Below are 12,286 nucleotides of genomic sequence, written 5' to 3'. Positions count from 1 at the left end.
TGAATGTGTTTAAAAAACATTTGGATGTGGTGCTTGGGAACATGGAGGGCTGTTGGAGTTGGGGTAGTGTCATTAGGTTGTACTTGGACTCGATGAGTTTTGGGGTCTATTCCAACCTGAGCAACTGTACGATTCTATGATACGTATCCTGTGATGTATATAATGGCTAGATTAAATTGGAAATAACATACATCAGACTCTGTAAGCAGTGAGTTAGTAAAACGGCTTGAGGTCAGATTGCACCTTCTTCAGTGAGCTGTCCTTTCTCAGCAAAAGCCCTTAAGCACTTGTTCAGTTTTAAACAGAGGCCAGACTGGTGACTATGAAAATAAACAGCAGGATCCCTGTTTTTCTGAACAGAAAGCTTCAATGCAAAGAGTTGTCCATTGGAAGCACGGGTCAATGACAGAGATGAGACCAGAGCAGAAGGAAGACCAGCTCGGTGGCTGTCCCATTGATAGCCTTTAGCATTTGTGCAGGGAGGTGATCCAGGAGAGTTAACTCTTCTGCTTTATTCCAGGCAGTGCTTACTGACTTATTATCGAGACAATTTTTGTGCAAGCCCCAGTACAGCATTTTTATGCTATCAGTTATCAAATATAAAATGTTGCTTAGACTTCCCTGGCTGATATTACTTTAAGAAATGTTAGCTTAAGATAAAAAACAATTCAATATCAAGCTATTGTAAATCACTATAGTCATAACGTCAGCTAATGCTGATTTCTCCCATTCTCCCAATTAAGTCTACCTCTTTAAATCATACAGTTATAAAACCATAGAATGACTTGGTTTGGAAGCATAGGAAGAACATTGCTGAACACAAGTATGTGGTCACTTCCAGACACAGTGAACATTTGTCTTTCTTTCCATCAGGGAGGCTGTCATTCCTGTTATTACTCTAATTTTATTAGGTTCATCTGCATGCTATTTATATGTCTATAAGCATTTACATAGCTATGAATCAGCCTATTATATTGGAAACACTACACTACATTAGTGTTTTCTGACCCTCCCATGCTCTACATTTGCTTACTGCTGTTCAAAAAAACACAATCCTCCCCTTATCAAATGAACAAGGTACAAAAATCACAATTTAAATGCTTAAGCTACAGTAGGGCTCTACACTTTATCAGTAGTTCACAACCAGGCCTTAACTAAGCCTCATAAATCTAAACTACCCAAGGAAGCTGGCACTAGCTGAATCCTACTTTCACACCAGCTTTTGCATCCTTGCCACAATTTCTCACTTTACCATTTGTAATGTTGTTTTGACAGCTATACAAAGATGGTCATTTAATCCAAGTTCAGTTCAATTCAGACTCTATGAGAGATATTCCAGGATACAGATGTTTACTGGCTCCAATTCAGAACCTGTTTCAAGTGACATTTCTTCACAGAAAACAGCATGTCCAATGGATAGGAGCTTGGGAGTTAAATACAACAAGGCTTTAGAACTACTTTTTGTCATGACAAAGATCTTCAAATAACAAACTCATTTAGAATGCACAGTTCATTGAAGTTTCTACTAAATAGAACCAACTCCCCATTGCCCACTTGCTACAGATGCAGAAGCATAACATTTTCTGCTGAATTAATTTGGGTACAGAAGTGCTTACTTAGTTGAGATCTAGGATCCAACAAATCTCAAGAACACAAAAGCTGGCTGTAGCACAGCAGACATAAGTCACCATGCCTCAGAATTTGTTTGGATGCTACACCACAGCACTGAAGAGCTGTACAGAGTGAGACACTGAGTAAACAGCTGGGACTGATTCACCTCTGCTAAGCTGGAGCGAACAAGCCAGGAGAAATCCAAGTCCACCTCTTCATAAACGCTCGCTGTTCTCCGTCTTTCAGTGCAGTGCAGATAACTGAGTGAGCTGGGTTTTTGGCTCAGGAAAGATGCTGCAAGGTAAGGCTGGTCCCAACACAATGCCATTTTTACATTTACAGGCCATCCTCTAGGATGTTTGCTACCTGAGTTCTCCTATAAGCCTTGATATTTTGTCTTACGTACATACGTAGTGTACGTACATATTGGTAGGCAGCCTTGGTACAGCATTGCGAGACTCAATATTTGCAAAATATATTAGGTAATGGAAAAAGAGCTCAGAATATTCCATTATTATAACTTAAGATAACACAGATTGTTTGCTTGTTTATTTGTTTTCCATGCAGGACAAGGTTAACAATGTCCATCAGACAGATCTGTCATCCATTGGCCAGCTACAAAGGAGAAATGCAACCATGTCGATGGTAGGGCGTTGAAACTGGATGATCTTTAAGATCTTTTTCAACACAAAACATTCTGTGATTAAGATCTGAGTTTCATTGCTCAGAAAGTCTACGGAAGCTTTTGTCCATCTTCTAAAGTAGGCTGAAAAAGAGTTGGAGTTGGAAAAGGCATTGTTTAGGAAATGAACTAAGGGATGTAACAGGACTTTTGTGTTCAAAAATCATTTGTATCATCCTTTAGCCTAAATACAAAAGGACTGTGTGGTCAATAAAAGAACTATGTTTTGACAGAACCATGTACTGCATAGATGTAAAGAAAAACGTTTTGTTCTAAATGAAAGCCAGATATATAGCTAAAGTTAAACACTAATATTTTGCTATCCAGTTTTTAGCATTGTAAGAAGGAAAGAAGCTTTGATTTACCTATGGACTTCACTGAGTCATAATTTGCCTACTGCAGAATGTTTCAGAAAAAAATGGAGATAAAGGGGGTCATTATTGCTTCACATTAAAAATGAAGTTGTTACTTGAAAGAATTTTTTCAAAGAAAAATTATTATTATTATTTTAACTTGAATGAGGTTTCCAGGAAAAACATCTTATTTCAAGAACACAGCTCCTTTTCCACAAGCCTTCAACCCCCTGACATTTTATCAGTATATCCGCAAGCTGAGCATGAGAGAAAGAGATGTTGCTAAAAGGAGTTGTTAACAAAAGCGAACAGCACGTAGGCGCACTTTTATCACATTTTTTTCCCATGATTTTCTTAGTTTTGTTTTTTTCTTCCTTCTGATTTTCTAGTGGTCAAACAAAATGGGAGTTCTGGTAGGCAGTGGGAATTACATGATGCCATACTGCCTTTCAAGCATAGCTTAGATTTCATCAAAACTAAAAGTTTTCAAAATAATCAGAAATCCTTTTAGTGCTGACAGGTGAATGAAGAGAAAGAATGATATGGCAATATAGTTGATAACAGGGAGCACTTAGTGAGTCCTGAAAGCCATTTCTTTTATGCACAAAGAGGCACTATTACTGTAAAAGTTGCCTATTACTTGCACAGTGTCCAGCAGGAAGAGAGCAGGAGCTGTACATTAGAGGAAAAATGACCATCTTACACCATCAATTTAAAACTACATTACATACCGCTTTATTTTAAACTTTTTGATCAGTCAAAGTGTACTTTCAAAGAAAAAAATCAGTTTTCTTCTTGAATCTGCCTGACACTTTCCCTATCATTGTGATGACAGAGCTGGGAAGGAAAGAGTCCATATATCAATACAAAAAAGCCACTCCTTAAGAAAACCACTTCCTTATCCCTGAGATTCAGTTCAAGAATGCCATTTTCAAGAGATAAAATGGAGCTGTTTTCATGAAAGCAGAAAACATGGAACAGTTTCGATCTAAATCTGATATAAGCAGAGTGCACATGAGATTCTGGATGCACCAAAGATACATGTAAAGTATAATTAATTTTAGTTTAAGTGGTAATGTAAATTATGACAGATATACACAAAAACAATGACTGCAGCCAAGCAAATCTGCAAGTACTGAGACCCCCAACATCTAGATGTAATTAACTTGTGTAAATAAATGCATTTTCTAGATTGCAGGAACACCATCTGCAGATAAATGAACTAAGCACCTTTGTTGCTGTCATCCTCTCTTTTCCTCCAGATAGGGGTCTGACAGCCACAAGCACTGAATGTTAAGCTGGTAAAAACTTCAAACAAATTCAATATTTACAGCTATTTTTCAGAGCAAATTCTTATTCCCTTGGAATCAGTTCCAGATTCTTACATTGCCTCGCAATTTGGCCCAGCTCCCCAAAAATACTACTTGGTTTGTTAGATGAGTCACAAACAGCTGCAAGTAGATAGGCAAACCAAACGGCTTTGACAAAGGCTTTCTGGGGGCTTTAAGAGTAGAGTTCAATTCCCAAAGGCCTTCAAAGATGATAAAGCATTTTATTAAAAACTTGAAGATAAAGGACGATGATCATCGACATAAAAAGGACAATGCTGTTCTAAACAGGGGCTTCTAAACTACCAAAAACAGCAGGCATTCTAAAACTCCATAAAATTTCCAAGAATATCTCCAAGAATATTCTGTGGCTGCCCTCATGGAAAATGGGTGAACATGCTCACCTAATGCTCATGGAAAAGCAAGAAATGAGCTCTCCAAGGGCTTCCAGGTAACAATCACTTAGACAGTAAGAGTAGCACTTCAGTCAATTAAAAAATAATAATAATTAAAAATTAAATAATTTTCTTAATTGATTACTTTTTCTCTTTGTGGCTAAAACCTGTAAATTTTGTTAAATCTTGCTTGTGATAGAATAACCAAGCAGTGGAAACAAGAGACAGCTGAACATACTCCCAGTGTTCCTATGCCCTCAAACTGCATGAGTGGCAGGAATTCGGGCACCCCATTTGCAAAGGAGAAGTGAAGGACTTGGTAGATGCTAGAACTAAATAGCCAAGTTTCTCTCAGCAAGCATCTCATACTAAGATTTCAGCAAGTAGCAAACTGGGGATATACCTTATGATTTTGGAAATATTGCAGCTTGTAACACAGACCTGTACTTCTACAGCTACTACAGTACTCTACAGAACACTACTCTTGTGTGCTTACATACTTGCTAGCAGTTGCAGTCCTCACCTTCCTATAAAATTAACAGCAATGTAAATCAGTGCTCAAGAATATTCCTCAAGAATAAATACACGCTTTTCTATTACTCCAATAAACATGTGTGATATGTCTCAGGTTAGTTTCTCCAATTATTTTTATTCTCCCTTTCCAGTCCCTAGTTTGCATAGTTTAAATTGGACACGCAAAATGTAGCTTTCTGGCCCACCTACTTCAACCATGGTTCTGAGAAACTGTTAATGCAAGGACTTGTCATCTTTCTTGACAGAGGTGATCCATGTCAGAAACTCATTCAAACTTCAATGCTCAGCTCAGGAAAAGCTGTTTTTTCTTCAAATAGGAGATGCTGAGGACTTACTGGTTTTGCACAAAGTAGGGTAACCACATGAAACAGGAGGCCAATGGTTAGGACCAATGCAGAAATCACTGCAGCATTATCTTCTTAATTGAGACAAGTCTTCCTGGTTACAAAGGATAATATAATCCAGAAAGGTGCTTACTGCTACTTGCTGTAAACAGTATTCTGTTTTCTTTTGACTTACCAAGACTGAAAAACAAAACAAGACAGGGCTTTCATGAAAGCCTTTGAGCTGTGTGACAATACTTCAGAATTATCAGTTACCTGATCAGTATGCTTACATACTGTTTAACAGGCACCAGAGAAAATGTGCATGTGCAAATATGCATAAGAATGCATAGAAAAATATGACAAAATTTATTTACTATTTGAGAGTGAACTGAATTTTACTCACTTAAAATTCAAAGGACTATGCCTGTAACTTACAATTAGCAATGGAAATAGAGAAATAATGTATTCAATTACTGTAATGTACTTAGCTATTTTGGAATTGTAATGAAATCAGGGGTTTGCCAGATGTAATTTAGTGCAACATATTAATCCCAGGAATTGAACATGATGATAATCTCTGGAGCATAAAGAAATAAAAAGGAAGAGAATACAAACCAGAAAATTCCTGTAATATGTCCCTTTAAGTTATGTCTTAAGCTTTTACATTCTTTTTCTGTACAGATAATTTAAATACAGCAAGTAGTTAGCTTAAGATACTTTGCTCCTTTAACTTGACCCCTTTCCACATGCAAGCAAGTCTAATATAAGCAGAGGAGAAGATTATGTAAAGCTGTACCTCTTGTAGGGAGGGAATGAAATGGATCAGAAGGCAGGTGAAGCCCCAACATACAATGTACTGGCAAACATAAAATGCAAGATACAATGTTCTTTTAATGGTTCTTAGGTCCAGTCCTGTTATCCTGCATGGTCTTTTTCATTATAGCCATTTAAGTGCAGTGAGGACATGCCCTCAGAAATTGTTATAGATTTTCATATATAATTTATTATATACTTAAAAATACATCTCTTTCTCAGTCTTGTTTACCATGTCTTATTATCTGTGAAGCTGATATGAATATAAAGTGGCACATTTTGCTGCAAATGCCAGTGTGCAACTTCAAGTTTTTGTGACTGTTAGACTGTAGTTGATGAATTTAATATTCCTTGTAGCACCTGTGAAAAGTAAGGGATTTTGGTAGCCTTCAACCCAGTATCTTTCAGCTGCAAAAACTGATCCAAATCAGAAGGATCTAAGATTATGGTAAGGAAATGAGCGTATCTTTCAAACCTGTAAGAAGTACTGAGCAATCTGGAAGCATTTCTAGATATAGTTTATGGTTTTGCCATCAATTTCCAGGTAACTTCTACTGTAGAAACTGAATGAGAAACCTTGAACATTTAGCTATTACAGTTGTATAACAGGATTACACCTTGTTCTTCATGCATTATGCCACTGCAAAGACTGAGCTTCTCTACCTACAGCATTTTATGTGTAGCAAAGTAAGAAACCTTGGACATCCCACACTAATTTCCCACGATTAAGTACTTAAGTACATTTCTCTGGGTTCATTACAAATGAATCCCCATAGCTAGCCTTTCCTATTTATTAAATACATCTGCAACTGTACCGCTAGTCAGTAGCAACCAAGCTGTACAGAGAGCTGAGAAAAACTATGCTGTACAATCTGGCTTCATTAGGTAATAATGAAACTTACACAAAAGAAATTGCACAGAAATATTTTATGTGATGTAGAGACAGAGCTGCAATTTTCCATCCTAGCCCAGCGTATGGTAGCCCATAAAGAAAAGCTGCAGTGATCTACAAGTACAGCAGTAATCCATGGAAAAGATGAGCATCAGCATCAGAACAACTCTGATGCCAGCCAGGGCAATGCAATATTTTGGCCCAGGAACCACTTTCCACACAGAGAAGTGGGGAGATTTACAGAGCATACAGAACAGGCTGAATTCTTAAGGAGAGGTACATTACAGGTGATGCTAAGCCATAGGCTGGGCTCAGAGATCAAAATGAAGTCTGTACTCTTGCCATGGAACAGAAGCAAATGGTGGGGAACTGGTGCCACTGAGAGCAGCAATTCTGTAGCAGAGACAGAGAGCTGCCAAGGTAACAGCACTGAAATTATGTGTTCTCAATGCACAGCTTCCTCTCCTGGGTCACTGAAGCAAAAATAGCATAACTTGCTATTCACATAATTTTTTCACTGTTACCCACTCCCAAGTTAAAACTAGATCCCTTTCTTCCTGCGTACAAGTAATGCACAGATTTCTGTCAGTAAAAGCTTGTGTTTCTTTGATCCCACCCATCCAGGTTATTCATTTCAGGCTGGAGTAAGGCAGATAGTGAAGAACAGGTTCAAAGAACCCCAAAAGTAAGCAGGGGGACAGAAGGTAGCATGGCAGTGTGCAGCTCCCGTGAAAAAAGACTAAGTCAGCAAAATACAGCTGAGTGGAGTAATAGGGAATCTACTGTAGAAGAACAAATAGAATTCTGATGCTTACAAACAGCATTTTATACTGCCCACAGTATTTCTCTGTAAGTACTTTATGAACCAAATTATTTCTTTACGTTTCTGAAGATGCTTTAGAACCTGTGAACAGTCTGAATGGGCCTGTTCTGTAACAGACTGAGTTCTTCTCAACATTAAAAGCACTGGGTTCGCTTAGATGTCTTTCATACCCCCAAAAAGAAAACCTGCTTGATGACTAACAGATTAATCAACTATTTGCGACTTCATACAACTCTTTTAAATGTCTGTCAAGTGCACAGAGGTGCTAATTAGAATGAAAAATGTTCAAAAAATCTCTGCTGATTACATAAACAAACACAGAGAGAAGCTTAAACTTCCCAAGGAACTCCTCAGCAGTTAAGTTTATCCACCACAAAGTCCAAAACTTCAAAATGTCATCTTGATTTTCATTTATTGAACTACACAGCCTTGTTTTTCCATGCTTTCAAAAACTCTATTTACAACTGCTATAACTGGATAAAGATAACATGGTTTCTCAATCCCCTTACTAAAACTAAACACCAAGCACTGTATTTGACACCTTCCCCAAACACATACAATCATTTTTCATAATACCTTAGATAATTTTCAGTGAAAGCATAGTGTACAGTGTCCTATTATCAGTGTCTCTTTTTAACCCTTTAGGAGCCTTGTCTTTCAATCCTCCAAGCCTCTCCTTTCTCCCTTCCATTCCTTTCCCTTCTGCCCTTTCCCCACCCCTTTTCCTTCCTTTCTCTTTTCATTCCCTTCCCTTCCGTTTCTCTTCTCCCTTCACACCACAAATTTTTCAAGGACTTTAAAACATGAGCCAAAGATAGCTTGAGTATTCCTCCCTACCTCTTGGGACTGGGTACAATCCTTAGCTGTTCCCCACCAGCTTTTCCTATTTCTGAGAGGATTTTTAGTAGCAGCTTAAAGGCGGCTGCTGTTGAAGCTCCTTGGTATCCATGAACAGACTCCTTCGCCTGCCATTTGGCCCCTTTGTCATCTGCTATTTTTTACACAGTTCTATCTGAGGAGACTGTTAGTCTGGCATTCTTCTAACTTCTGCTAATCTGGTATAGGTTACCAAATTTATTGGATGTCAGACAATGTTACAAAAGCATTTTATAGCCTTGCTTCCAGTTTTACTGTTTTTCTATTGTGCGGCACATTGATTGAGAACCAAATTCTACTGAAAATCAACAGCTGGAATTGTTTCTACGTTTTCGGGTACAAAGACTCCATTAATATCATAATTAATAGTATATAGAACATGCATGGCTGCACTGAAATGTTTAATGAAAAGAATGAATACTGAATAGAGTAAGTAACAGCTTTGACATCAGCTTCAGGAATAACAAGGTAGTCACAAAGCAAAGAAAAGGAACTGTAATTTGCTTTGCTTATCCATAAGTCCTTTTTCTCATGAACCCACCACCACTTCAGAGAACCTGACAAAAGCAATATCATTTAAGCAGACATTCATCTTTGCACAGCTTCAGACTGAGCAAACTTTTGCATCATAGATTTAAACGCATTTAATTTCCATCATTATAGTTGAAAAACCTAATGACCTCTTAAGACAGAAACATCAATTTCTTTCCTTTCTTGGATGTTGTCCTGTTTCTATTTAGGTATTTTTGTATGCCACCCCCATACATCTCCCTCCCACTCACATTTACTGCTTTCTCTCCATCTCCTACTTACGAGCTGCTCCACCCCCCACCGCAGGATGTATTTCTAGCAGCTGGGTTCTCTCCTACACAGATCACCCCTCCTTGAACTGTGAAGTAGCAAGCCAACTGTGTGGACGTAAATGAGGCTACGTTGTAAGAAACAAGGCATTTGCTATTAAAAAAACCACCTCCACCACAAACAAACTGATTTTGATGCCTTTAACGACATAATCCCATCACAGATGCATTGAAAACAACACAAAAAGGCAGAGCTATGAAAGTAGTTGCTATATTTTAAAGTATATTAATACCCGCTAACAAAATTCTAATCTAATTGTCTTCCATCAAAACAGTTAAACATTGAAGAGTAATGACATCATTTCAGTACATAATAGAAACAAAACTTAAATATGTGCTATGAACAATTTTTTTGTCATTAAGTACATTTCCACAGCCCAGCCCTTATTCAAAAGTTTGTCTATTTGTTCTTTTATCTACAGTTAAGTGCAAGATAGTACCTAATAATCTCTAGATAGTAGCTAAATATCCAAGAACAGTATAGGTAAGGTAGGCACTTTTTAAAGACTTTCTGTCTGCGTCTCCCATTGCTATGGGTAATGAAAATGGCATCACAGTGTAACAGAAGTGCAAATGCTCTCTATTCTTGTACTCGTTTTTGCACTGGAAAGGTAATTTAGAAAATGTTTTTCTAATACAAGTCATTTTATGTATGCAAAGGTTCAAGCTATTTCCTTTGAACCCTGCGTCTCTTTCGGAGGAGGTTTGTTCACCTTTCTTGCCATTCAAGTCACTCCAACTCTGAGAACCCAGACTTCTTGACACTCGAACTTCCTGAGTTCGAATCCCCCCTGTGGCACAAGTGGTAGAAGTGCCGCTCTGCTACACAGAGGCTCGAATCCCGGGGGTTGGACTCGATGATCATTAAGGTCCCTTCCAACCTGCACAAGACTATGATACTATGATACTATGATAACCCTGCTGCACATCTAGTCTACACACATCCACCTAGAATATTTTCCTTTTCTTTATGTAATTTTTTGTCAACTTTACAAGCCAAACTGTTCTTCATACTGCAGTTCCTCACTACAGATTTAAGTAGAAGGGACAAAATCAAATCTTCTTTATATGAAGTTTCAACTCAACATCAGATTTTTAAATCTTACCATGGTCCGCAAATTGATTCAATCTTTCATTTCCATTTGGTTCATCACATCTTATGGACGTGGAGTCACATGTCATGACCAGCTGAGAATCAGTTACGGATTTTGCAATCTGGTCATCGGATTCCTTAGTCAAACAAAGCAACATAGAGAAGCAGGGACAGTTAGATCTTTCAGTAGCACCACAATATGATGGTTGCCCTGATTCACACAACTGCTGAGACTAATCAAGCAAATATTAAGAAAAAAAAGTTCCTAACTCTTCTGTAATTGACCAGCAGTGCGTCAACCACAAGCTATGATAGATGTAACATGATTTTTATTTCTCCAAAGACAATGAGAAATAGAAACTAGAGTGCATGTTAAATAAAAGCCTGAAAACAAAGTACTAAAACAAACCTTGTGCTGCTTCCACTGTTACCAGACTGTTCCCTGTACTATAAGACATAGTGTTGGTATTAAACAGGACTGTTTTCTGTTGATATTTTAAAAGCAAAGGAGAGTTTACACTGGGATTAACTGAGAATTCAGTTAAAATGTTGATATTTGTACCTAGTCAAATGAAAGTAAACTGTAGCTGTATCAACTTAAAGCACTAAAAAATCACAATTCTAAATTTATCTTGAAATCAAATGTATTTTGAACTCTGATATCAAACAGAATATCAGTGATTCCATTTCAGAGAGAAGATTTAGATCCAGAAGTGTCTTAGTAAAAGAAAACTGTGCAACGACTAGTGAGTTTGTTGAACTATGTCTAAATAACTGAACGTACTGTCACTCATCACAGGTCCATAGGGTTCAGCCAAGGGGCCCAGACTTTGATACACATCTAAATAATTAATCTCAGAATAGGACAGTGTCTCTAATGCTAAAGAAAGTATGTGGCGAACAGAAAAGAGGTATACACTGAAAGTCCATATATAAGGCCTCCAACAGCCTCTACTTACATGCAGGACATTGACATTCAGCTTCTGAAAGTTACGGGACCTGAATTCTTGCATTCTTTTTATATTCTCTTGATATTTTTCTTCTGCCAGCTGTCTGTAAATACATAATACTCATGATTAAGATGTGATGTTGAGGACTGCACAAAGGGATCTTCTAGCAGTAGATGTGGAAAAGCAAATTCCATTATCAGAGTGCTGTGGTACCAAATGCTCACAGCATCCACTCAAGGTGAGGTTAGTTTTACATGAACAGATCTGTGGCCTTTTTTTCCAGTCATTGTATTTTCACAGCTTGTATAATATAATTGAGAAATAGAGAATGGTTAGTCCCAGTACCTTTTGTCTCTTCCAAAGATATTAAACACGTCAGATTTCATCCCACCATGTATTCCAGGGACTTTTCAGCATGCAACACTTGTCTGCTGTGAACACTTCACCCAGGGCAGAGTTGTTAATTGTATATTTTCTGTATGGGACTACTTATGCCAGGTGCTACATTAAGTAAATCCTCCAGCTTCCACCACTAAAACCCCTTTTCATTTATGTGTAGATCTGCACTATTGAATGAAGGTCTCTAGTGTAAGAAGGTACTATGTTATTGAAGTCAGCAGGCAACAACAGAGCTGAATATAGATCAATTTTAAAGATTTATGACTGAGAATAAGATTTGCAAATTAATATGTTGCCTTTATATTACAAAGTAAATATATTTACTTCTTCTGCTGGAGGAAAAAAACAACA

At 37.7% G+C, this 12,286-nt stretch overlaps 1 protein-coding gene across 4 annotated transcripts in view; it reads right to left on the bottom strand.

Moving 5' to 3' along the window:
* The window catches only part of NEK11 (NIMA related kinase 11), a 72,347-nt gene that overhangs the window by 23,755 nt on the left and 36,306 nt on the right, over window positions 1–12,286 (bottom strand). For all 4 annotated transcript variants that reach the window (XM_015854045.1, XM_015854044.2, XM_032442381.1 and 1 more), the window contains 2 exons: window positions 11,546–11,639; window positions 10,600–10,723 (listed from right to left, as the gene is read on the bottom strand). In XM_015854045.1, the coding sequence (XP_015709531.1) occupies window positions 10,600–10,723; window positions 11,546–11,639 (218 nt within the window). The remainder of the gene's footprint in view (window positions 1–10,599; window positions 10,724–11,545; window positions 11,640–12,286) is intronic.

Source organism: Coturnix japonica, chromosome 2, assembly GCF_001577835.2.
Source record: "Coturnix japonica isolate 7356 chromosome 2, Coturnix japonica 2.1, whole genome shotgun sequence".
Taxonomy (NCBI): Eukaryota; Metazoa; Chordata; class Aves; order Galliformes; family Phasianidae; genus Coturnix; species Coturnix japonica.
Note: the sequence above shows the minus strand (reverse complement) of the source record. Positions and strands in the feature narration are given on the sequence as shown.